Source organism: Gobius niger (assembly GCF_951799975.1).
Source record: "Gobius niger genome assembly, chromosome: 2".
Lineage (NCBI taxonomy): Eukaryota > Metazoa > Chordata > Actinopteri > Gobiiformes > Gobiidae > Gobius > Gobius niger.
The window spans coordinates 41770960-41798737 of NC_136853.1; the positions used below are offsets into that span (position 1 = coordinate 41770960).

Genomic DNA, 27778 nt, shown 5'->3' on the forward strand with positions numbered 1-27778 from the left:
CGGACTGGACTTTAATTTCCTGGAAGTTTCAGAAAACACAAAACTGGCCTTGTTACGGCACAAAGCGTAATGCGCAAAGTATGTTTCTGAGGTAAAATGCGCGTCAATTGGAAACCACGTGACCGCCACCCGCATTCTGCTCCAACAACCCCAGCTGCATGTGGGAGTGAAAGCGAAAGTGCGTGGTTATGACAGTAGCCTTGTGTTGGAGCGCCTTCACGGAGCGATAATGGTTTCCACAAATCTGGACTTGGCCGGCAGCGATGATCTAACCCCACTACTCCAATGGATCCCCCGGGTTCACTGTCACCCCGCGCGTGCATAAAGCTGGTCTTCATGGTGGTGGTTTACCTGGCGTCTGCGCGCTGCTCCGAGACCGGTGAGTGTCATATCCATGATCCTATCTGACCACTACGTATCGTAATACTAGGACGTAGTTCAATCAGCCAAAACGTGAAAAGATAGGACTTTATTGATCTCACAATAGAGACATTCAGTAATCGATCATTGCATTATAGCCTAACATTTTCTTTAGCCTATACGCAGTGTGTCTCCAAAGTCCACATTGTTGCAACTCTGACAGGTTAGTGGGAATTACATACCACACAACCATGCCGCTTTCTACCAAAAACAAGATGCACAGATAAAAGAAAATACACCAGCTATTGTTCTCACAGCATCTCACTTTTCATGGGAAGAGAAGTGTGGTGATACAATCTGGATAACTGGCTGAACCGCTCTACAGTAGGGCTATCTTCTCGATCAGTTGCTTTTGGGTCAGGGCTTTATGGCAGAGGCCAGAGCCGCAGGAAGATATTTTAGTTAGGGCGCGCTGAGGGACAAAATGTACCCCCAAAATACTTTTTCTGTGCGTAAATCCTCTTTATTAACCTCTTAACTCCCGCCTGAACCGAGAGCATTTTCTCCAGTTCAGCTTTACCCAAATCCTGTAGGCCAGTGTAACGCCTCATTTGAAAGCTAAGACCTACACAAACTAAATTGATCTTTATCCTCACATCAGATTTTTTTTTCATCACTTTTTTTGTTGGGCAGTCATCTCATTTTTGTCACATTTTCGTGACTTTTTTGACACTTTTTCATCAAATTATTCGCATTTTTTTTTTTGTCAAATTCTTATCACTTTTTCGTCAATTTTTTCCTCAATTTTTCGTCAAATTTTTCTCACTTTTTTGTCAATTTTTTGTCCATTTTTGTCATTTTTTGTACATTTTTTGTCACTTCTTCGTCAATGTTTTCTCACTTTTTTGTCACATTTCCATCCTTGTTTCCGTCTCAGTTTTGTCGCTATTTTCACACCTTTTTTCCAGAAGCTTTTGGACTGGGGTAAAGCTGGAGAAAATGTGCTCGGTTCAGGTGGGAGTTAAGAGGTTAATATTGCCTGTAGTTCACAAACTATCCACCAGGGGGGGTGCTGCAGCGCCCTCAGCACCCTGGGTTCCCACGGCCTTGGCAGAGGCAGGTGATTTCAGCAGGATGATGAGGCATGTAGCACTTGTTCTTTAAGATCAGGACAATTTAGAAATGCAAGTGACTAACTAAAATGTGAAGATCAAGCTCTATTGCAATATAGTTTTGCTTTTCTACATGCAGTAACCCAGTGATTTTAGTTTTGATGTGACACCAAGTTATGCCAGCGCAATCAACATTAATCTGATATGATATCGGTGCTTTAAAGTACACTGAAGCTTGGTGCATTTCAAAGGCCGTTATTATATCTCGCCTGGTGACACCTCCTTGACCTGTGGGAGAAGGATCATGGAAAAGTGTACTGTATAACAGGGGTAGGCAGGTTTGCTCGGTGGAGGCCCGGTTTTCTTCATTGTCAAAAGACCAAGCAATTGAAGCAAAGCATCACTTTCTACATATGCCAGTGTAGTACATTATATACACTGGTTCACTGTCACCCCGCGCGTGCATAAAGCTGGTCTTCATGGTGGTTTACCTGGCGTCTGCGTGCTGCTCCGAGACCGGTGAGTGTCATATCCATGATCCTATCTGACCACTACGTATCGTAATACTAGGACGTATTTCAATCAGCCAAAACGTGAAAAGATAGGACTTTATTGATCACACAATAGAGACAATCAGTAATCGATCATTGCATTGTAGCCTAACATTTTCTTTAGCCATACGCAGTGTGTCTCCAAAGTCCACATTGTTGCAACTCTGACAGGTTAGTGGGAATTACATACCACACAACCATGCCGCTTTCTACCAGATAAACCAGATGCACAGATAAAAGAAAATACACCAGCTATTGTTCTCACAGCATCTCACTTTTCATGGGAAGAGAAGTGTGGTGATACAATCTGGATAACTGGCTGAACCGCTCTACAGTAGGGCTATCTTCTCGATCAGTTGCTTTTGGGTCAGGGCTTTATGGCAGAGGCCAGAGCCATGGGAAGATATTTTAGTTAGGGGGCGCTGAGGGACAAAATGTACCCCCCAAATACTTTTTCTGTGCGTAAATCCTATTTATTAACCTCTTAACTCCCGCCTGAACCGAGAGCATTTTCTCCAGTTCAGCTTTACCCAAATCCTTGTAGGCCAGTGTAACGCCTCATTTGAAAGACCTACAAAACTAAATTAATCTTTATCCTCACATCAGATTTTTTTTCATCACTCTTTTTGTTGGGCAGTCGTCTCATTTTTGTCACATTTTCGTGACTTTTTTTTGTTACTTTTTCATCAAATTATTCGCATTTTTTTGTCAAATTCTTATCACTTTTTCGTCCATTTTTTCCTCAATTTTTCGTCAAATTTTTCTCACTTTTTTGTCAATTTTTTGTCAATTTTTGTCATTTTTTGTACATTTTTTGTCACTTTTTCGTCAATGTTTTCTCACTTTTTTGTCATATTTCCATCATTGTTTTCGTCTCAGTTTTGTCGCTATTTTCACACCATTTTTCCAGAAGCTTTTGGACTGGGGTAAAGCAGGAGAAAAAATCCAGTGTAAAATGTGCTCGGTGCAGGTGGGAGTTAAGGGGTTAATATTGCCTGCAGTTCACAAACTATCCACCAGGGGGTGCTGCAGCGCCCTCAGCACCCTGGGTTCCCACGGCCTTGGCAGAGGCAGGTGATTTCAGCAGGATGAGGCATGTAGCACTTGTTCTTTAAGATGAGGACAACTTAGAAATGTAAATTACTAACTAAAATGTGAAGATCAAGCTCTATTGCAATATAGTTTTGCTTTTCTACATGCTGTAACCCAGTGATTTTAGTTTTGATGTGACACCAAGTTATGCCAGCTCAATCAACATTAATCTGATATGATATCGGTGCTTTAAAGTACACTGAAGCTTGGTGCATTTCAAAGGCCGTTATTATATCTCGCCTGGTGACACCTCCTTGACCTGTGGGAGAAGGATCATGGAAAAGTGTACTGTATAACAGGGGTCGGCAGGTTTGCTCGGTGGAGGCCCGGTTTTCTTCATTGTCAAAAGACCAAGGGCCGGACCCTCCAATTAAGCAATTGAAGTAAAGCATCACTTTCTACATGTGCCAGTGTTGTACATTATATACACTGGAAAAATGTCCATCATAAATTAGATTAATTACTTACAATCGCTTGTATAAAGGTTTTTTTTACGTTAAATTTTAGTTGGTTTGAAACTATCTAAGATCAGATAAAAACACCAATGCCAATTGAACAAATAGAAATCCCACTGGAAATCAAACAAATGAACTTTTACTGTAAAAAATGTATATTTATTTTTCACTTGAAATTATACAAAATAATCTGAATTGAGAAAAAACTTGTGCTTGTTCCATTGGCAAGAATAGATTTTATCTGCTTTAAGGCCCGACCAAATCCACTCAATCTAAAGATTGAGTGGATTTGGTCGGGCCTTAAAGCAGATAAAATCTATTCTTGTTCCATTGGCAAGAATAGATTTTATCTGCTTTAAGGCCCGACCAAATCCACTCAATCTTTAGATTTAATCTTTTAATTCAAGTATTCAAGTATTTTTAGAGTATTCCTTTAGGATTATAGCCTAAAAGGGTGCTCTGCTAAGACATTTTAAAGAGGGGGTATTATGCTTATATTTCAATCACATAGCACCAGTCTATATCACACTACAATGATGACAAACCTTCTGTTGGTCTGTAAATGCAGTAAATTAGAATAACTGCCTTGTGTAAAATTGTCTCTCTCTCTCAAAATGGCTGTAGTGAATGTCTTGAAATAGACCTCTGTCTCTTTAAGAACCTCTGAGCCTTTCCGACACGCCCCCTCCACACGCTGTCTGTGGCATCAGTGGGGAGGGGGTTCTGCTGAGGGGCAGTGGTTGGTTACTCGGCTGGTGACGAAAGCTCAGAGGCGTCTCCAGGAGGTGGGGGCGTTCCTAGGAGGACTCAGGCAAACCTATCCCTAAAATGGCCGCCATCAGAGTTTTTGCAGATTACTCAAAAATACGTGAATGTGCCAAGGCAACACTTCAGGCATGTTTTTTAATGAGGGAGTGACATAATAACATGATGTAAAGCTTGAAAAAGTCGATTTTGCATAATACCCCCGGGCCGGGCCCGACGTTGCCTACCCCTGCTGTACAACATGCAGCCTAGGTCTATTGATATTTCGACGCGTCAATTGATTTATAGCCGATGATTTTGGCTCCAGTGTCGACATATCAGTGTTTTGGTGTCAATTTGATCAATCTGGGTTGGACAAAATGAATTCCAATTTTTTTTTTTTTTTTTCCCTCATATCAATCGACTCCATAGAGTGCACAGATGAGTTCCATGCAAGCAGCACATTTGCAGATTGTTTACTTCAGGATTATTGTCTCCAGTGACAACAGTTGTCTTGAGCTAATTTCCCGCAGCTGCTCCACCCACACAACCAAACATGCTCAAATTCAGCAATTATCATGCTGTTATTATGTGGTTTCATTCAAAAACTTTCCTCCAAAACCGAGAGCTGTCGTCAAAGAAATGTCTGTGCGATTATAAAGTCCAATGACGATTATTGAGATTGATCAAAGTAGAGTTACATTAAATTTCCATTAACTGTCCAGCCCTAGCAGTGTTGGGGAGTAACTAAATACATGTATTTATTTAGAATACTGTTGTGACAAGTTTAGTCAGTTAAACCGGGAAACACACTGGCGTCCTGTCGCTGGGTCGCCTGCTGGGCCTCTGACTAAACCAGGTAGAAAGACCGGTTTCTTCCTGTACTCCAGACGAGGCTCTCGCACCTTCAGACAATAGGCCCCAAATGGCCCATCTCCTCAACATCACAAAGATCTCCTTCTGCCTCCAAACGCCACCCTGGTGCATTACCAAGCAACGCTCCTTTTGGTTGCCTGCATTGACATCTCCAACTGTATTACCATGTCTATGTTTTTCTGTGCTTCCCTTTGTTGTGTGCCCTACTGTATGACCCCTGTCCTGCTGCTCTGTCTTTGGTGCTCACCTTTATAAGGTGATGCCAAAGCTGACTCGGGCAGAGCTCACCATGAACTCGCGTTATGTGCAACGCTCTCCGCAACGCATTGTGTAACAAACTTCACATCTTGACTAGACAAACATCTCTTAAGCTTTGTTAAGTAAGAAAATCCACAACAATAATTGGCGCTGTTGGCAATACGAATTTAGAATAGTCATTTTAAGTGTGTTCTGGTAAAGTTACTTTCATTTGAGAGTATTTGGAGTACAGTTACTTTCCAAATATCAAGGGAATATATCCCATACAATTTAGCTCCATATTGCACAACCTTATTAAGAAAGTTCTTTTAATGTTGACCTGTGTTGTGACAGGTTTAGTTAAAGCTAAGCTGGTGACCAAACTGGCGCCCTGCCGCCGGGTGACCTGCTGGGTAACCAGACCTTTTTTTTCCTGTACCCCAGTATTCAGTAACTAAATACAATTTCAAAGTATTCCCCCCAACACTGAGCCCTAGTATCAATCCATCCGCCCATCACTGCACTTAGGCCATGATACATGAAATACTTTTTGCTTTCTGAATTCTTGCAGACAGCAAGTGTGTATGCACAGATATTCCTCCATTGCCACAAACACAGAATGCGACTTCCGACTGCCTCAAAAATGGAGGCACTTTTGTACGCTACAAATGCATCGATGGATACTTGAGGAAGGCAGGCACCTCCAACCTCATCAGATGTAACCAAGGCAAGTGGTCACCGCCCACACTCCAATGTATAGGTAAGGCTCTTATTATTAAATGATTATAAATTATTATTATTTATTGATTTCATTCTTGTTTATTTTGTGCCAGAAAAGCCTCCGGAGCTTACACGGACAACAACAGAAAAAACAAGTACAAGTAAGTGTAATTGTGATTGTTGAGCACATACGATGAGTACTAAGATCCGTTAAAAAAAAGGCTTCCCTCCACCCTACCCTCACATTAGTCATGTGCTGGCAGGGCTGGACTGGCAGAAAAAATCGTCCCGGGACTTTCGGGTCAAGACCGGCCCTCTATAAAAAAAAAACTGTCATATTCAATGCAATAGTCGAGGTGATGAACAAAACAATGCGCCCTTGGCTTGAACTAACACAGTATAAGCTACGAATCAAGGACAATAGTTGCATTTTGTTTCTGCCGCATTCAAGCCAACCCCTCAGAGACTCAACACTTTAATCTTTTCATTTATAACTTGAAGGAACTTTTGTAAAATCACTGAACAATCTTAAAATGTGCGCTCTGTTAATGAAGTTCCACTCACGACTGCAGCACAAATAATCTTCTCAAAACCAACCAAATGATCCCACTGTAGATTGAAGATGAAATGGTAAAACTCACCACGGAGTTCAGGAGGTGTGGACTGAGAATAGAAGTCCCAAAAAAGGCCAAACATTGTAAAGCCTTTCGACGACGAGGGGCAAGACGGAGTCAGCTGACAACACCCAGCATGCACTTCTTTGCAAACATTTGTCTAAAATGTACAAAAAAAAAATTTACAGAACAATTTCCTCTTATATTCGCAATGTGAGGGGCATGAGTGTTATGTCCCAGAGGCCCATTGCTCATTATACGAAATTATCTGGGAACCATAACTCAAGAAAGCGCCACCAGAGGGGTATAAAAGGCGTCGCATCCCTTGTTGTGTAATTGCATCTATATAATGATAGAGATTCTGATGGCTTTTCCCGCTAATTGTGGGCCGGTGTCAGGTTTAATGGGCCTGATCTCGGTCTGACGGGCCCAACCGGCCCAAAAGTACATCGGCCCACCGGGAAAACTCCCGAATCTCCCGATGGCCAGTCCAGCCCTGTGTGCTGGTGTCTTTGTAATGATAAAAAGTGTCTGTGCATAAATGTTCTGTCCCACTGTGTGGTTTATAAAAGGTGCTGTAATCACAACTCATGTTTGTGGACATACTCACGCTCAGGATCACTAACATTATACTCACTGAGCTTTACTGCTGGACCTTTCTGATTGGATAGCCTAATTGTTTCAAGAAAATGCAGACAAACAACCTTTGACAAGTATTTTGTTAATATCAAGTTATAATTTCATCTTCACATCATATCTGGAACGTTCAGTTAGTAGTTTTGTCAAGATGTAGTTTCATTAGACCAGGGGTAGGCAAGTTTTCTTAGCGGAGGGATGATTTTCTGTATTGTAAATAGACCGGGGGCCGAAGGCGCTGATTATTTGCCCATCTTAAATGAGATAAATGACTTGAATTCATCAAATTCTATGTTGAATTTGAGTCGGTTTGAACTAATACAAGATACAAATGCGAATGGAACAAGAATAAAACCCACTTGAAATCAGACAAATAATTGTTTTTCCTTTGAAATGACACAAAATTATCTCAATTAAGAGAATAACTACTACTAGAGGTTTTATCTCATCTAAAACCAGACCAAATCTACTCAAGCCTTGGATTTAATCTCTTAATTCAAGTAGATTTATGTAATTTCTTCCTTAAAACAATTACTCTTTTTCCAGTGCACTTCCTTCAAATGCCACTGTTGTACATAATATATGGCCTCATTGGGTGTACTGACAGTATTTCTACCTTTTTTTCCTCCCATTTAACTCTAATAATGTTAAACATACTCTCTGATTTGTGTAATAATGTTTCTCAAAATCATCTTGCGGGCCAGAGGTTCAGCGCTAAAGGGCCGGATTTGGCCCTCGGGCCTGACGTTGCCTACCCCTGCATTAGACCTTTCAGGAAACTCCAGTGACTCAACCGTCGGTACGCTCACTGTAGTTTTGGCAGCAAATGAGAGTGGGGACAGAAAGTTGGCAAGGATGACAAATACGTGCCTTTATTACATGAATGTGTGGTTTACGCTCAATAACAAATTCCTATAAAACATGTCTGAGCAGCCACCAAAGATCTGAGAAGTACACGGTCAGAAGACAGTTAAGTGTCGTGTCAGACAGGAATGAGAAACATTGATGGAGTGCAGAATACTGTTATTATTAGTCATAGTCTTGCTACGTGTAATAAGTAAGAATTTAATAAACTAGTAAAATAAAATAAACTGCACGTTACAGTTTACGCTATAGTATAGTTGTAATGAGGAATAAAAGCGCCAGGCGTATCCTTATTTCATATTGTTTCTTTAAAAAAATTACTAACCGTGTTTTCTGGTAATATTGGTTTAAGTTTCCCATTTGATCGCCATATTTTAGTTACTGTGCAATTACTAACCTTTTACCGTGCTATCACAGTGCTCTAGAGCTCTAAGTTGTTGTCATGTTTCTTAATTTCACTATTTAAGTAAAAATACCGACATTGCAGGTCAAATATTTCTCCGTTACACGTAAGAGTTGCAGATTTTAAATAATTATTTTATCATTTTTTTAATGCTGCAGAAAGAATTTACATTAAGTACTCCGAGTAGAAGTAACAAATCTTTTTTTTGAATTATTATTATTTATTTTCATTTTTTTTCTTAACAATAAACAGAAAAACAGAAACAGAGAAGGAGAAAACAACGGCAAAATAAAAAATAATAATAGTTAGATAAATAAATGTAAAATAAAAATAAGAGTGGTAATGGCAAGTATAGATAAGTAATTGCTACAGGTCTACTGCTTCTTCATTTATGTCAGCAGTGTGAATTTTGCATCCTCCTGTAAGCAGATATTACACACATATACGTTTCTATACACATTTATACACACATTCCCACTGGTTTTATACAAGAAAACACAGGTACGTTATATCTGCACATAGACAGATTATAATTTTTTTTGTCAAGGTTTAAGTTTAGCACACTATTCATTTAGATTAGTTTTATATGAAACTCAGAAAAACCTATAAACCTCCAGTCGATTTCATGGTTTTTATTTTATTTTTCATTCTATTTTATTTTTTGTTTTATATATATATATATATATATATATATATATATATATATATATATATCTTTTTACATAAGTTTGCGGCTTTACCACTTGCACAGCAACACACAGGGGACCTTCCTTATCGTGAGCCAGTGGAGTTTTGGAGTTTGGAGTTATGCTTTTAAAAAGGGACAAAACATGCAGTCAACTAAATACTTTTTACTAGCATCCCACTGATATAGCATGTTTTCAATATTGGCTATTGGCCCAAATCGGCACCTATTTTACATATTTTAGTTCATAAACCTTTGCGTATAATTTCGAAACCATAAGAGATAGAGACTTACTGTTTTTTTGTTTTTTTCTTAACAGTTTTTCTTTTATTACCCTTTTAACCTCTTACCACCCGCCAAAACCAAATTCATTCTCTCCTCTTTGCCATTGTCGTCACTTTTTATTTCCCTTTTTTTGTCACTTTTTTTATGGCACTTTGTTACTTTTTTGCTGGATTTTGGTCACTTTTTTGCTAGATTATTGTCACTTTTTGCTGGATTTTTGTCGGTTTTTAGCTGGATTTTTGTCACTTCTTGCTGAATTTTTTTTCGCTTTTTTGCTGGATTTTTGTCACTTTTTTGCTGGATTTTTGTCACTTTTTTGCTGGATTTTTGTCTTTTTTTTTGCTGGATTTTTGTCATTTTTGTCAATTTACATCCTCACTTTCTTTTCGTTTTTTGTCGCTATTTTGAAGAAGCTTTTACATTTGGAGAATTTGGAGAACAGGAGAAAACATGTTCAGGTGGGAGTTAAGAGGTTAAGTTGACAAGACAGTAAGTGGATACAAACAACAACGACAACAAAAATTCAGACAGACAATTCAGTGTCAATTTGACCTCCAATGGTCATAATAAACACTCTACAGAACAGACAAATGTAGTAAAGTATAAAGTGCAACAAAAAAGCCACTCGGGGAAAGTAGAGATCTTCAAAAACGTAAGTAAATTCATTTTGATACAGATCACTGTATCCCTGTGCCCTCAAGCTCAAGCACTCTTTGGCAATGCAGCAGGACAAGGATCCCAAAACATACGAACAGATCCACTTCTGAACGGCTCAAAAAGAACACATTAAAGTTTTTGAGTGGCCAGGTCCATTTGAGATGCAGTGGTGTGACCTCAAAAGGGCAGTTCAAGCACAAACTGTGGTTGATTTCTGAAGGAAAAAGGTTCCGGTGTCTGAGAGCGTTGTACACAATGAAAATGTGGAAATTGTGACTTTTTACAAATACCTTGGCACTGTTTTTGATGATAGGTTAAAATTTGATTTGAACACAGCTGCCCTTGTAAAACGCGGTCAACAAAGAATTTACCTTTTACGCAAACTAAGTTCTTTCTCTGTCTGTCCAACAATTCTGGTGCGGTTCTATGAAGCATTTATCGAGAGCCTTTTGTGTTTTTCTTTTGTCTGCTGGTTTAAAGAGGGGGTATTCTGCTTTTTTCAATCACATAGCACCAGTCTATAGCCCACTACAATGATGACGAAACCTTCTGTTGGTCGATAAATGCAGTAAATTAGAATAACTGCCTTGTATAAAGTTGCTCTCTCAAAATGGCTGTAGCAAATGTCTTGAAATAGGCCTCTGTCTCTTTAAGAACCTCTGACCCTTTCCGACACGCCCCCTCCACACGCTGTCTGTGGCATCAGTGGGGAGGGGGTTCTGCTGAGGAGCAGTGGTTGGTTACTCGGCTGGTGACGAAAGCTCGGAGGCGTCTCCAGGAGGTGGGGGCGTTCCTAGGAGGACTCAGGCAAACCTAAAATGGCCGCCATCAGAGTTTTTACAGAATACTCAAAAGTATGTGAATGTCCCAAGGCAACACTTAAGGCATGTTTTTAATGAGGGAATGACATAATAACATGATGTAAAGCTTGAAAAAGTCGATTTTGCATAATACCCCCCCTTTTAAAAACCTTTCACTCGCAGACAAAATTAGTCTGAATCGAGTTGCAAAAACCTGCTCTAAAATCATTGGAGTTCAGTTGAGGGATCTGTCTGTTTTCTGTGACCAGCAGATCTCTAGGAAAGCCAAGACAATTCTTGCTTCATCAGAGCATGTTCTATACAGTGAATTCTCATTGTTGCCTTCAGGGCGTCGTTATGCCTTGCCATGCGGTAAGAGGAACCGCTATATGAAATCTTATACGACTCCTGAACTCTCCTTAATGTAAATTGAGGTTGTCATCTGCCTGTTATTCAGGCAGACTGTATCTATGTGTGAGCTCCACTTGCTCGCTTGGTTGTATGTGGTTTGTGTGGCTGTTTGTATATTTTATGTTTTCTGCTCTAAAGGAATTGCCCCATGTGGGATAAATAAAGTTTGCTGAACTGAACTGAACAAAACCCTCCAATGTGGCTGAGTTCAACTAAACACACTACAATATTTTTCTAGTCTTACACAATTTTCCACACTACACGACTGGATTCAGTGTGATTATAGAACGTCTGGCAAGATCGAACTCACGACACAATTCTGGCAAACAGAAGAATGGCCTTTGTAATTAATTAATTGCAATTAATCGCATCATTTATTTGGGGGTTGTATTTATTTTTTAGAGGTATATTTTAGATGCTTTTTTGTATTTTCCTGCATTTGAACTCATCTGAAGTGGAGATGTGAGGCCTGTGTGAACATTTTCAAACACTTTTTAAACAGGTTTATGTCGGCGCTTTACTGTGTAAATAAACAAGTTTGACAGTCAACTTGTTTTTGGCTTTTCGTGTTGCTTGTGCCTAAGCAACGTCTGCAGGAAAAAAAGAAAGAGATGTGTCGAAAGTTCCGTGTGATTAATTTAGATGAATATTTTTAATCGCACTAAACCTCATGTAATTAATTAATCGTAATTAATCCAACAAGTCCCGGCCCTACAATCTATCTATCTATCTATCTATCTATCTATCTATCTATCTATCTATCTATCTATCTATCTATCTATCTATCTATCTATCTATCTATCTATCTATCTATCTGTCTATCTGTCTATCTATCTATCTATCTATCTGTCTATCTGTCTATCTGTCTATCTGTCTATCTATGCCGACTTGCACATCCCACAGAAGTTTTTATTTATTTTATTTATGGTTTTTGGTCCGTAGCGTGGCAAAATGTTGAAAAGTTAATGGGGGTCGACTTAATATGTCCTTATTTTTTAAAGAAAATCACTGCTTTTTTCAATGAGGATAACAATTATTCAGGATTACAGTCTAGACATGGTTAATGTTTCATCCAACCCTTTTCTTTCGCTTTATCCGGGGCTGGGTCGTTGAGGCAGCAGTCTCAGCAGAGATGCCCAAACTTCCCGATCCACGCACACCTCCTCCAGCTGTTCTGGGGGGACCCACGAGGCCTTGTCCCAATAGGACATGCCTGGAACACCTCCGGCGGGAGGCGACCAGGAGGCATCCGGAACAGATGCCCTAGCCACCTCAGCTGCTCCTTTCGACGTGAAGGAGCAGCGACTCTACTCCGAGCTCCTCCCGGGTAACTGAGCTCCTCGCCCGATCTCGGAGGGTGCGCCCAGCCACCCTGCGAAGGAAACTCATTTCGGCCGCTTGTATTCGCGATCTTGTCCTTTCGGTCATTTCCCAAATCTCATGACCATAGGTGAGGGCGGGAACGTAGATCGATCGGTAAATCGAGAGCTTTGCCCCGACTCAGCTCCCTCTTCACCACGACAGACCGATACAGCGACCGCATCACTGCTGACGCCGCACCGATCCGTCTCTCGATCTCACGCTCCATCCGTCCCTCACTCAGGCATTCACAACATTAGATGGTTAATGTTGTGAAAGCCTTTAAAGCTGGATCAGGTGATTTTTAATGGAATACTTACATAGGTGCAGAGGCGCATTTCTAACAACCATCGCTCCAGTGTCTAATGGTACATTGTGTTAGCTAATCGTGTTAGAGGATAATTGATGATTAGAAAACCCTCATGCAGTTATGCTAGCACTGCTGAAAACTCTTGTGCTGATAAGTGAAGTAATAGAACTGGCCTGGGTGACCCCAAACCTTTGACCGGTAGTGTATGTAGCATACTTTTGTAAAGCTTCTCAGCCCCGTACGGTAAGCTTTGATCAAATATTTGCCAAGAAACATTTTGGACAGAAGCAGGTCTAAAATAGAACAAAATGATGACTTCGATAACCACTTGGACACAAACTTCTTTTTCCGTTTTGGTGCTTTCAATTTGTATCTAATTGACCTTGAGATTCCACAGATGAGTTCCACGCAAGCGGCACTTTAGCAGATTGTTTACTTATCATTGTCCTAGTTACAGTCTTTGACTAATGGCCTGCAGCTGCCACACACACAACCATTCATGTTCAAATTCAGATACAGTCAGATAGTGCTTTGTGTTGACTTCCCGAAAGCACTACACAAGCAGTTTGTTTTGCCTGGCCAGCCATCCGCTCTTACGTATAGCATCTGTTTAAAAGCAGAGCCACTTCTAAAGAAAAGGAAAAGCCTGTATAACAGACTGTAAGTGTGTGCTGCAATCTTTTGCTATACAGTGTGGGGTCCTGTTTGTATAAGGATTGTTTGCATTCACTTCCTGGTTTGTGCATACAGGGTTAGGAAAATCCACACATGGAAAAGTTTTGTGCAAACTGTTTCTCTAATAATTCCCAGTTGTTTACATTTGATTTCCAGGTCAGATTTTTCATGTTCTGGCCAGTTCTAACACTATCCTTTGCAACAACTGCCCCTTTAAAGTTCATACATTCATTGAGCTTAAGATAAATGTCAAAAGGGGCGTATTTTTATGTTGAAAAGATCTAATCCCCACTCGCTGACAGTCTTCCAAACACTACACAATCTCTGTTTTCCACTAGATACGTTAAAGCAGGGGTGTCAAACTCAAATACACAGTGGGCCAAAATGTAAAACTTGAACAAAGTCGCGGGCCACCATTGAACAAATGAACCTTTTAATATGGACCCAAACAAGATTTGCTTTAACATTGAATATGGAACAAGCAACACTTATTACTATACAATATATAACTTAGTCCAGATATGCAAAATCTGAAAAAAAAATGTATAATACCGGTGGGCCAGCTCGAGTAGTCATTTGGTATAGCCTCACGGGCCAAATATAATTACATTGCGGGCCAAATTTGTTAAAGGGATATTTCGGGATTTTTGACATAGGGCCTCATTTCCTAGTTATCCAGAATGTTGCTGATTTCTGGAGATATTTTTTTCTGTAATTCAAGCAGTTCTTATATTTGAAGAGTTTTGTGGCCCTAGGCTAGTGCAAGGCTAGCGCATTTCTACGATAAGTCTGACCCGCTCCACAGAGCACCTGAGGCAAATCACTTATAACGCCAGACTAACGATGTAAATGCTAGCTGATACCATAGAAATGCGCTAGCCTAGCACAAGCCTAGCGTCACGTACCTCTTCAAATATAAGAACAGCATGAATTACCAAAAAAATATCTCCAGAAATCTACAACACTCTGGATAACTAGGAGAGAGAAGGAAATGATATATCCCTTTAATGTAAACGCTGATCCCCTGTAGCACTTCCCTCAGTTGCGGTTTTCCTTGTTGACATACGGATTGTGTAAGACAAGTCATTTTGTCCTCTGTAAATGTGCTCCATGTGGGTGTTTCCATCCGAACCGCTGAAAATTCATTCAACCTAATCCAAGCACCATGAGGCAAATAATTTACTTTTATAACGCATAGTTAGTGGTTGTGTGAAGCCACTGTTGAGACTTGACTTTGAGCTATGGAAAGTGGAAGCTCGGAGAACAAGTAACACATGGAAGACGTGTTAAATCTATCAAAAGTCCTCCACCGATGTAAGGAGTTTATATAATCGTTGTTTCTTATCTTGGCAGCATTTCCTACTTCGCCTGCAACCCCGAGTCCAGGCCAGGTCTCTACGATGAGCTCAGAAACGGAGCATCCAGGGCTGACCTCCACTATCCTACCTCCGCAGCACACTCCAGGTAAAGTGTTTTCAAGTGTTCTGTACTGTCCACTGGCCTGATCGGTCTCAGTCCTGCCAAAACAATGGGGACCGGTCAAATTTCTGCCCTCATAATGTTCAGGTGGGCGATGAGCGAGACAATTGCACATAAATCAATATTTGGTAGCGCTTTAGAATACAGCCCGCGTTCCAGGTGTAAGTAGGGGGTAGCAAGAAAGTAATTACACATGTATGTACAGGTACTCTTACATGTGTAACAAGGGAGAACAATGTGTAACAAGGGGGAACAATGTGTAACAAGGGGGAACAATGTGTAACAAGGGGGAACAATGTGTAACAAGGCAGTACAAAGTGTAACAAGGAGGAACAATGTGTAACAAGGCAGTACAAAGTGAAACAAGGGGGAACAATGTGTAACAAGGGGGAACAATGTGTAACAAGGCAGTACAAAGTGTAACAAGGGGGAACAATGTGTAACAAGGGGGAACAATGTGTAACAAGGCAGTACAAAGTGTAACAAGGAGGAACAATGTGTAACAAGGCAGTACAATGTGTATCAACATGTAACTATATGTAACTACGTGTCAAGGTACTCATTTTCAGTTTTTCATTTATTCAATTCAAAAGTGACATCATACAATGATAACAAAACTGCCAAGCCAATACAGTTTGAATGAAACGGAACAATTAGTGGTGTTGAACGATCAGATAGTTGTGGCAAAAGGGAATGGGGTATTATGTGCATCCATTTTAATGTTGCAGGACAGTATTACTGTGGTAGCAGTGTGTATACTTTCAATATAAAAAAATAAATAACAATCAATGAAAATGCCTGGAGTCATGTCTTTTGCCACAACTATGTGTTAGCTTAGCACCATTAATTGCTCTTTGAACATCTTTACTACACCTTGACATGTAGTTACACTTTGTTCCCCCTTGTTACACATTGTTCCCCCTTGTTACACATGTAAGAGTACCTGTACTTACATGTACTTTCTTGCTACCCCCTACTTACACTTGGAACGCGGGCTGTATTCTAAAGCGTTACCCAATATTTTAAAGCTTCACTGCATTATAATACAAAGCAGTTATATAATGGATGAGAAACATGTGAGAAAAAATGTGGGAACAGGACCCACATCTTAATCTCTTTGCTTTTGTCCTTCTGGTTTTAATTCAACATTTCCATGGGAAAAGACAGACCTTTGTGTGTGACTGTTGAACGGTGAGAACAGTTTAATCCCAGCCAGCGTTTTTTTAAACCTGTTGAGCAGCGAAAAAAATTAAAACTGTACTGTTATGTAAGAAAATAAAACAAGACTAGACAAATGCAGCGCACTCACATCTGAGCTGGGAAAACCATGTAATCAACACAATTGACATTTGTGATGGCTCACAGGGTGAGAATTATTGTGTTGAAATATGGGGGAATACCTATTAAGCTAATATACAACGTATTTCCCTGTTACAAAAGAAAGAGTGATCAGCCATGCAGAATAGCTTGCTTGCTCCAACAAATCCACTTTTTATTAAATATCTTAAAATTGCATCTTGTTGTTTACACAGCAGTTGTCAGTGAACTACTAAGGAATATAACATATTACTTACACAAAATACGGGAATTAGTCATTACAATTCAAGTAACTCGAGTTACAAGAGCATTTAAATGTAAGAAAAAATGCCAAAAGATAATGCAGCACCAAATCAAGTTGGACACTGGTGTATGAGCTCTGCAATTGTGTGTAGTTAATGTCCTCAAAACAAAATATAAGAAAATGGGGAAAGCAAAGAAAAATTAAATCTCTGATTACACTTTTGCTCGGTGGCTTTATGACTTTTCTGTTTGTATTTTGCCAAAAGTAACTCAGAAGTAACTCAAAGTAGTGTAACTCGGCTACATTTTTGAAACCGTGATATGTAATACAAACAGATTACATTTTTAGAGCTGTAATTAATTTGGAATATATTACAATTTTTAAGTAACTTGCCCAACGCCTCACTGTTTACAAGAGATGTTAAAAACAAGAGAATCGACAGTAGATACAACCTCAGAGGAACTGATATGCTACAAAAACCCATGGTCAGGACTAATACAAAGAGGAGGTGTATCAGTCAAAGATAGATGGATGGATGGATGGATGGATGGATGGATGGATGGATGGATGGATGGATGGATGGATGGATGGATGGATGGATGGATGGATGGATGGATGGATGGATGGATGGATGGAGGGAGGGAGGGAGGGAGGGAGGGAGGGAGGGAGGGAGGGAGGGAGGGAGGGAGGGAGGGAGGGAGGGAGCCTGGCTCAACACCTGGAAGTGGTTCCCGATCACTCCACTACGGTGGCATCGAAGGATGGGTCAAATGAGATGCACATTTCCCTTCAGGGACAATAAAGTGCACCTTAAAGGCCCTACATTTGATTTTGTTTTTTAGATAAACAATGAAAGAGGAAGCTATAAATTTCAAAAGTGAATAATGATCCAAACTCGTTTCTAACTTTCTGAACATAATTTGTAGCATCGCAAGTTTATTTCACAACTTAAGGTTCACTTTTCTGGGTAACTTCCACAGAAATATTGTAGTTTTGTTTCTTATAGAAATTTCCACAGAAATGCTAGAAAACTTGTCTGTAAGTTCATAGAAAATGTCTGAGTTTACAATATACTGAAAGAGGGCAAAGCAAATTTCGTTCCATTACAAGAAAAAAAAATCAGGTATAGTGTCTTTAATCCTAACCTGGAAATAACATGGTACCATGGAGTGTAATTAGATGGTGGTAATTATAAGGGAACAGGACAGCCTAATGGTAGAGTGATGGTGAATCATTAGCCTTACCAAAAAAACATTTTATTTTTTTTATTTGCTTTCCAAACAAAAAAAAAGAAATGATTAACTATATCACAAACATGAAGTGAATCAAGAGGTTTTGAGCCGTTTTACTTTTCCTTTTTGTTCTTGATGGAACATTTTGCCTGTTGGAAATACCTGTGCACTGTTACATGTTAACCCCCACCTGATCCAAGCACATTTACTCCAGTTTGGCTTTACCCAAATCTAAAAGCTTACTGGAAATAAAGCATCAATATAGCAAAAATAAATAAACAAACGAGGATGAAAACGCAAACAAAAATGTGACAAAAGAGCAAAAAATAAGTCATAAAAAAAGCGACAAAGAAAGCAATAAAAGAGTGACAAAAACGTGCCAGAAAAGCAACAATCATGCAAAAAAAAAAAGCAACAAAAATGCGGTGACAACACAACAAATAAGTTCGGATCAGTTTTGTAGGCCTCTGTTGCTGTTGCTCTCCAGTCCAGAAGCTTGAGTGCTCACCGCTGTGTCATCGTTGACCTAATCCAGTATAAAGACATAGCCTGAACTCTCTTTGTAATAACATGGACACTTTTGCTGTTTAACTTCCTATTAAACAAAAGCACTGGTTCCTCATATTCAGCTCTAAACTTCTGTCTGACTGAGATTGGAAGCAGCTAGTGCGTGACCTCAGTGAGAAAGAATTGTTCTGTTTAGCCTCTGAGTTTTTGGTCTCTTGACTCCCACTATCTCACCTCTTCACAATACATCACCATTGAAACGTCTCAATGTTGTTTTTATGTTCTGTCTTTTCAGAGGCCTCATTAGAAACCTCAGCACTACCACAGACAAGCTCAAGTGAGTACTTTGTCGTAATGGATTGGTGATGGTTCGCTCTGTGGCCTTTATAACATGTGACCTCACAAGTGCTCTAGTTGTTAAGCAAGAAAACTATGGATGTCGACAAAAATTACAGGTTATATTATGGTTTTTGAAGGCAGGATATTATAATTTAGCCTCATTCCCAACATTATATTACTTAAAGGGAACAGGCCAGCGTTCCATACTGAGATATGTTCTTACCGCAGCTCAGACGAGTTAATGTGCACCTGTCTGGTGTTTGTGCGTTCGCTCAGTCACGACCGAGCATGTTGTTAGCATTTAGCCTCTCCCTGCATATTCCTATGGACCCAAACGGGGGTGAAGTTAGAATCTACCAAGTTCTTTCACATTTTCCCTATTTAAATACAGTTACGTGAGTAGTTACACGATCCAAGTCTAGTCACACAAAATTAAACATGTCGATTTTCTAAGCGGATAAAAAGGGGTGCTATATTGTAAGGCGTAATAATACCTTTGGAGCACTTAGACGTCTGTGCAGTAATATCTTCTTTAGGAGTGAAGGTAGGCTATGTTTAATTTTGTGTAACTATGCTTGGATCGTGTAACTCACAAGTGTCATGGTCAAGGTGGCCCACGAGATGATTTAAAGTAAGTCTCTAGCCAAGGGGTAGGCAAGTTTGCGTCGTGGAGGGCCAATTTTCATCATAGCCAAAACACCCAAGGGCCGAACCTCAACATTATACTTAGATATTAAGCAAAGAACTAACTAACAAATGCCATTGTTTTACATCAGTGGTTCCGGAGTGTCAGGGCTTTGGGACCCACCATTACCCCCAGATGACGAGCCGAGGACCCAAATAGAACTGCAATTTCTCATATATTGTATAAAATATTGCATTTTCCACACAAGTTTTTGTGGAACAAGCAGTTGATTTCCTATTAAGACTGAAATTATGAGCAAAAACACCAAATAACATTCATTTTCACAGACAATGTTAGTGTTTCCATGCAGTTTCAGATGGAAAATATTGAATAAAAGTCCCCTATAGACTCACGAACCACTGAAAATGGTTTCATGACCCACTTTAGGGTCCTGACCCACCAGTAGTGAATCACTATTTATCATTATATGACCAAGAGGGACTTTCTGACTGGACAGTTTTAAAATACTGACACTATTTCTCACATTTTTAGACTACTTTAACAGGTATTTGATCTTTTATTTGCATAATAATATTCTCAAAATCATCTTGGGGGCCAGAGGTTCTGTGCTGGTGGGCCGGATTTGGCCCCCGGGCCTGACGTTGCCTACCCCTGCTCTAGCCCATTCCTGTGTGGAGTTATGGATAACCAGTTTGCTCATTCCAGACACTAGGGGGCAGCATAAATTAAAAAAGGACATAATTCCACTCGTATCCAGCAGAGGGCACTGACATAATAAGAGATCAGGACATAAACAGCATATTATAGCCATGTGGTAAATGATCAGTCTGCCCCAAGGTGGCTGTGGCTACAATTGTAACTTACAGTCATCGAATGTGGACTGAATGAATAATGACTTTATGTAGCATTTTGAGAACCATGTGACACAGTTAGATGAAGCACAATGAGTGTAAGCCGTTATTTATGAGACCACAGTCCTTCGACCCCTCGACCCAAACAACTTCGACACCCCTGGCTACTCACGTAACCGTATTTTAATAGGGGAAACGTGCTTGGTTGCTCCCAACTTCACCACCGTTTGGCCCCATAGAGAAGAGGACGAGAGGCTAAATGTAAACAACAGCTTTGGTCTTTTTGCGTGACTGAGCGTACGCGTGAAGACCAGACAGGTACACATCAACTCGTCTGAGCTCAGGTAAGAACATGTTGCCTGTTGTTTAAATCAGAGCTTATACAAACGTCCCTGAAGGGAAAGATGGGCTCGCCGCCACATTTGAGAGCATAAACATGTCTCAGAGCTGGACCTGTGCCTAATATATTATGACAATGAAGTTTATATGGCTGTGTCAGGGATTTACAACCACAACTATGTGTTTACTATCTCTGTGCGCATCCCAGACCAGGGAGGGGAGTTATATTTATGATGTCGCTTTCCTAGAGCGATAGTGTGTGGTAGTTTGTTGGTTAAACAGAATGGCAAGAAGAAGGGATGAAAGGATTCCAAATGTAGCAATATTCGCCTAATTCAGAGAGTGAGGTGGGGACAGACTGCAGCTGTTCTTCAAAGAGGAAGTTAGTTAGTTCCATGTTTGGTTGGATTTAAGCTCAGGGAGTTTCCAGTTAAAATTATAAGGGAGAAATACTTTGCTGTTATAGTTTACCCCTTTCACAATTCGAGGAACTATTCACTGTGAGGAGTTTGTGGGGGAGTTGTGATGAGGTGTTTCCCTGGTTTAGCTCCACAAACAGGCTCCATAAACCATAAACTAGCCTTTTTTTGAAGTACTGTTTTGACACAAAAATACCCATGTGTGAATATGGCCTTCATCAGTTCAGGTCCTAGAGGTAAAATGTCAACTCTTTCTTCTTTTATTCTCTTTTATGCCTCGATACCTAGCCCTACATAGTGCATTCAAAGATGTTATCATAAGGAAAGGTCTTTTGTGCAGCACTGAAGCCAAGACCATTTGTCTTCTTTTGCAGACACTCCCAGCACGTCTCCAGTCTCCACATCCGCCTCACTTACTCCTGGGAGATTTCATTCCACTTCCAGTCTCTCCTCTCCCACGACCACACACGGTAAATGTCACTCAAAATCCATTTCGCTTTATTTGACATTAACATCTGTTTCGAAATCCGTGTTCCTCATTCTTGTTCTGACTTGATTGTTGGCCCTGAAGCACTGTTTAACATGGATGAGTCAGTACAGTCGAATGTAGCACATTTTTTTGTATAATAGAAAGTCAAACATTTGTAAGCACCTGTATTAGACATTTCAAACTAATACAGGTGTTTGCTTGGCTCTCAGCAATTTTGTCTTCTCCAGCCAGCCAGTGGAAAAACTGAAGGGAAAAATACATACTTGGTAGCAATATGTTTGTACAGGTTCTCAAATGACTGAAAATTGACTCATAGTGCTGTTGTTACATGTGAACCATAGAGCGGGGGTGTTCAAAGTGCAGCCCAATTTTTGGTGGCCCTCGGCCTCCAACTAACATACAGTGGGGCAAAAAAGTATTTAGTCAGCCACCAATTGTGCAAGTTCTCCCACTTGACAGAGGTCTGTAATTTTCAGTAGGTACACTTCAACTGTGAGAGACAGAATGTGAAAAAAAAAAAATCCAGGAATTCACATTGTAGGATTTTTAAAGAATTTATTTGTAAATTATGGTGGAAAATAAGTATTTGGTCAATAACACAAATTCAACTCAATACTTTGTAATATAACCTTTGTTGGCAATAACAGAGGTCAAACGATTACTATAGGTCTGTACCAGGTTTGCACACACAGTAGCTGGTATTTTGGCCCATTCCTCCATGCAGATCTTCTCGAGAGCAGTGATGTTTTGGGGCTGTCGCCGAGCAACACAACGGACTTTGCTTTTTACTGTTTTGCCCCACTGTAACTGGCATGAAGGTATTAATCGTAAGCAAAGGTGTGGGGCCATTTAAACCTCTGCTTAATTATAATAATAATAATAATAATAATAATAATAATAATGCATCAGTTTTATATAGCGCTTTTCTGGACACTCAAAGACGCTTTACATTGCACTATTCGTTCACTCCATACTCGGTGGTGGTAAGCTGCTATTGTAGCCACAGCTGCCCTGGGGTAGACTGATGGGAGCGAGGCAACCAGTCTGCGCCATCGGCCCCTCCGACCACCACCACTCACTCACTCACTACATTCGCTAGGCTTCCTGGTGTTCCCAAACGGTCTCCCATCCAAGTCCTGCCAGGCCCTTCCCTGCTTAGCTTCCGAGATCTGACAGGATTAATACACCTAAGTATCACACCTAAGTACCTTCAATATGTAGCCCCCAGGTTTGGACACCCCAGCCACAGAGACTATGATTAATCTTTCTGTTGTGTGTGATTACTGAACGCCTTCACGTTTTTGTTTCTTCTCTAGGACCCAGGCGTTTGGACAGAACCACGTCTCCCCTTAGCTCCTCCTTCAACAGCAGCTCCACCACGCTGGGGACTGATGCTGTGGCCACTAAAGGTGAGATTTTATACTGAAGAAAAACATCTATGTCGACTCTCAGACCTAGACAAATGAGTGAGGTGATAGAGAGTTTAATGCTGCAATACAGTTGTGAGGGCAGAAAGAAGGATGGGCGCAATTTAGTGGGGTGTTTTCAGTCCGCGGGGCCCGTGTTTGGAGCAGGTTCTACCCGCCCTGGCCTGCAACCTTGTTTCTATTTTAATAACCTGCCCCGCCCCCACAACTGTTAAAAATTATGCAATACAAATATGATCCATCTGAATTGACCACGACTTTAATTCTGCAACAGTGACACACATAGTGACATAGGAGACATCGAGCTCCATTAAAGCGCTCTCTGGATCACGAACTTGTTTTTATGAAAGTCCCCCAAATATTTTCGTCAAAAACCTGCTCTAAAGATGATGAAATAAGTTGTGACTGAATTCAATTAATGCGCGTACGCCGGCAAAGACTGGTGGCGACCGGCATTTTTTGAACACTGCAATATGTATAGCATTGCAGCGTTCATTTGACAACAAATTTTAATTTAGTTTTAGTCTTTTGACGAACGCGATTTAGTAAAATAATTCTCTTGAATTTTAGTCTAGTTTTAGTCGACTAAAATTGCAGGTTTTGTGGAGCTTCTCCCACATGAATTTGAATTTGAATGATTTGAGGCTCTTTCAAACTGACATTGGAAGTTTGGATGATTTTAGTCTCTTCTTTTCGATTCTATTTAGTCTTATTTTAGTCAACATAATATCTGGACATTTTAGTCATAGTTTTAGTCTCATAAAACACTTTGAATTGAGTTTTAGTCCTATTTTAGTCGGCCAATATTACTTTGACTAAAACTAAATGAAGTAGTATTGTAGTTTTTAATAGCTAATATAATGGAATCACGAAGAAGCAAAAAGGCTAACGGGCAAAGCTAACTGCTGACTAGCACCACTTAAGCAGTATTTACAGCCAAGTTTGAATGAAAAAAATTATCTCCATTGTGTAATTGGATGAACAATATCCCTCTGCCCCTTTGTCTTTTCTGTCAGCGTAGTATTTACTCTCACGGACAATTAATGAGTAAAAAACAGTAACATGCTACAACACCTGCAGTGGAGCTTATGGCCTCTAGGGGCATGAGTTACTTAGTTCTGCTTTAAGGATAAAGATAAATACTCTTTGGTTTCGCGTCACTGACTCATACATTTCAATATCCAGCCCCCCCCCCATGAAAAGGATTGCACCCCTGCCACAGAGACTATGATTCATGTTTCTGTTGTGTGTGATTACTGAACGCCTTCATGTTCTTGTCTCTTCTCTAGAACCCAGGCGTTCGGACAGAACCACGTCCCCCAGCAGCTCCTCCTTCAACAGCACCTCCTCCACGCAGGAGGCAGGTGCTGTGGCCACTAAAGGTGAGATTTTATACTGAAGAAAAACATCTTTGTCGACTCTCAGACCTAGACAAAAGAGTGAGGTGATAGAGTTTAATGCTGCAATACAGTTGAGACTGCAGAAAGAAGCATGGGTGCAATTTAGTGGGATGTTTTCAGTCCGCGGGGCCCGCGTTTGGAGCAGGTTCTACCCGCCCTGGCCTGCAACCTTGTTTCTATTTTAAAAACCTGCCCCGCCCTCACAACTATTAGATTATTATTAATTGATTATGTCATTCCCTCATTAAAAACATGCCTGAAGTGTTGCCTTGGCACATTCATGTATTTTTGAGTAATCTGTAAAAACTCTGATGGCAGCCATTTTAGGGATAGGTTTGCCTGAGTCCTCCTAGGAACGCCCCCACCTCCTGGAGACGCCTCCAAGCTTTCGTCACCAGCCGAGTAACCAACCACTGCTCCTCAGCAGAACCCCCTCCCTAGCCTGGCTAACACCAGTGTGGTTTACGATCGTCCATAGTCGTTTATTGGGCGATACGAAAACAAACAAAAAAGTCTATAATGCATCTGCACGTAGCCATAGCCAATCGTATCATCGTATGAGATGACGTATGACGTACCCGCTGTAAACTTTTGAGCTAAATTATTTAGAACAAGGTCTAAAGCTTGATCGAAAAATACCATTGTGTCTGCTGCTGTCATGTTGTATCCGTAAATAAACTTTTTTTATTATTATCCGTAAATAAACTACAAGCTTCCGTATATCGAATAGCGCGTCATCGTCTTGCCGGCCCTCCTCGCTCTATGATTGGTTCCCAAATCCATGCGAAAATTTCGGCCATGGTCCCCAGGCTGTTGTGCAGTTCGAAATAATTCGAGCGCACACAGCAGCATGGCGTTAGCCAGGTTACCCCCTCCCCACTGATGCCACAGACAGCGTGTGGAGGGGGCGTGAAAAGGATTGCACCCCTGCCACAGAGACTATGATTCATGTTTCTGTTGTGTGTGATTACTGAACGCCTTCATGTTCTTGTCTCTTCTCTAGAACCCAGGCGTTCAGACAGAACCACGTCCCCCAGCAGCTCCTCCTTCAACAGCACCTCCTCCACGCTGGAGGCAGGTGCTGTGGCCACTAAAGGTGAGATTTTATACTGAAGAAAAACATCTTTCTCGATTCTCAGACCTAGACAAATGAGTGAGGTGATAGTTTAATGCTGCAATAGAGTTGAGAGGGCAGATAGAAGGATGGGTACATTTATATATATAGTACTGAATAGCCAGATTTGCTGCATTGGCTGAATGTAATGAGTGTGCGTCAACACCAACACCATGTCTGTCTTTGCTCAAAAAATGTATTCATGGAATTAATGAACATTAGTATTTTTATTATATGTAATTGATTATGTACCTGTTTTATTTTTTTGCTTGTTGTGTCCAAACTCACCAAAAAGACCAGGATGTTAGCATTTAGCCTCTCCTCCTGTCTTCTATGGGGCCAAACGGGGGGGGAAGTTAGAAGCGACCAAGCTCTTTCATGTTTCCCCTATTTAAATGCGGTTAAGTGAGTCGTTACGCGATCCAAGTATAGTTACACAAAATTAAACATGACGATTTCTAAGCGTATAAAAAGGGTTACTATATTGTAAGGCGGAAGCACCAACGCAATCATGCGGAAGAGAAGTTTCAGACGTGTGGCAGTTTTATTATTTGCAGCCGGATATTGATGTTTGATCAAATCAATCATAGGCCGATAAATAAGAGTCATTTTCTTTGTAAAGTGGGTCTGTGCTTCACGGAGCTCCAGTGGGCGGGGCCTCAGTCACCTGCGGCTCTGCTGCTCAAAGGCAGGACATCAATGCGCGATCTCTATATTTCATTCAGTTAGAGCTAATTTTGCCACTATTTGCTGTAGATGTCGTTCCTTATGTTTCCCTCGCCTGATCAGCTCCACACCTGCTTTTGTATCTGTTCAAAAGCAGGACTTTGTAAAGAATAAAAAAATACAAAATGTATTCTGGCCCACAGCCACATGAACGCAGTTAAATGGGAAATGGGGGTTACATACAGCACATTTATTTATCTATGACTAATGATTTACATCACTGTATGGACGAGGAAACATCTGTTGTTTAGGGCCTCGACGCTAAAGGCAGCTCAGTGAGACGCTCTGAGGGTCTTTTTGTGTGACTTAGCGCACACACAAACACCAGACTGGCACACATCAACTTATCTAAGCTCAGCATAAATCTCAGTATGGAAAAACGGTGGCCTGTTCCTTTAAATACATTTCCTCAAATGAAAATCAACAAAAAAAAGTAATCAGTTCCTCCAGTAAAGTAAACCGTTCTAAACATAATTTCTGTCTTGTCAGTGATTGTCCCGGTCGCAGTAGGAATCCTGATCCTGGCTGTAATTGGATCCGTCTGGTTTTTGTACAGACGGTAAGTGCAAACTCTACTTTATCATGCCTGTATCCTCTGTGTTGAGCCAGAATGCTTTAAAAATATACGACTTTGTTAAACACAGGAAATCAAGAAAGAGCCCTCGAAGAAATGGCTGTGAAAGACCACTATCACCAGAGGAAAGTGTTCCCATGCAGCAAACGGGGGACATGACGTGAGATTACGACACGCCTCATGGGAAACAACTGAAGCCTAAACAGCGGACAATGTAGAACTAAGGGCAATGGGCGAACCTGAGTAATGATTCTGTTTGATATCCATAAAAAGGATTAATCGTTTTTTTTCCCCCGTTCACAGTCATGCAACAGGGTGTGCTCTCATGACATCATCAAATAAAAAGAGCCCATAGCTGAACACTGTGGTGGAGGACGGCTAAGAAGTCAATGTGGGATAGAAATTTCCAGATCTCAAAATCCAACTCCTCTGTTTCAGTTGGCAGGACACCCCGCTGCTTTAATGTGTTGTTGTGCAAGTAGATGTTCTTTTTCCATCCCACTCTCTAAAGCAAGTATTAACCTCTCCCGTGGACAACTGCTTAGTGATCCTTCTTAATTGTTAGAGAAATAACAATGGTGTTCGAGAGGATAGATGAATGACAGGCAGCAGTCTGGATGTCTTATGCAGGAGAAGTTTATTTACCATCGGTGCGGGACCCGGAGACATGAACTCGAGACATTGCGCTAGTCCTACCATTCAAGTCTGTCTATGCTTCCACAGAAGAGGGATAAATACCCTCTCAGAGCGTCATACTGATACGCAAGCATTCAGTGGCAGAGAGTGGGCGCCTGAGCACCACAGTCAAGGCTATGACAGAGATAGTAC

General features: G+C 40.7%; 1 protein-coding gene across 1 annotated transcript; it reads left to right on the top strand.

The window, feature by feature from the left end:
• The first annotated feature begins 130 nt into the window (after nucleotides 1-130).
• On the top strand, nucleotides 131-27523 carry il15ra (interleukin 15 receptor subunit alpha). Its single transcript, XM_079552516.1, has 11 exons — nucleotides 131-379; nucleotides 5999-6187; nucleotides 6261-6308; nucleotides 15200-15310; nucleotides 18921-18962; nucleotides 21594-21689; nucleotides 23026-23118; nucleotides 24426-24518; nucleotides 25540-25632; nucleotides 26866-26935; nucleotides 27021-27523. The coding sequence occupies exons 1-11, from the start codon at nucleotides 286-288 to the stop codon at nucleotides 27112-27114; spliced, it is 1023 nt and encodes a 340-aa protein (XP_079408642.1). The 5' UTR covers nucleotides 131-285; the 3' UTR covers nucleotides 27115-27523.
• Nucleotides 27524-27778: the final 255 nt, after the last annotated feature.

Excerpts from the sequence above, each read along its gene's own strand:
- il15ra (XM_079552516.1), top strand. The coding sequence starts at position 286 with ATGGATCCCCCGGGTTCACTGTCACCCCGCGCGTGCATAAAGCTGGTC. Across the intron at positions 21,690-23,025 it reads CTCTCCCACGACCACACACG|GACCCAGGCGTTTGGACAGA; the intron begins GTAAATGTCACT and ends TTTCTTCTCTAG. Across the intron at positions 25,633-26,865 it reads AGGTGCTGTGGCCACTAAAG|TGATTGTCCCGGTCGCAGTA; the intron begins GTGAGATTTTAT and ends CTGTCTTGTCAG.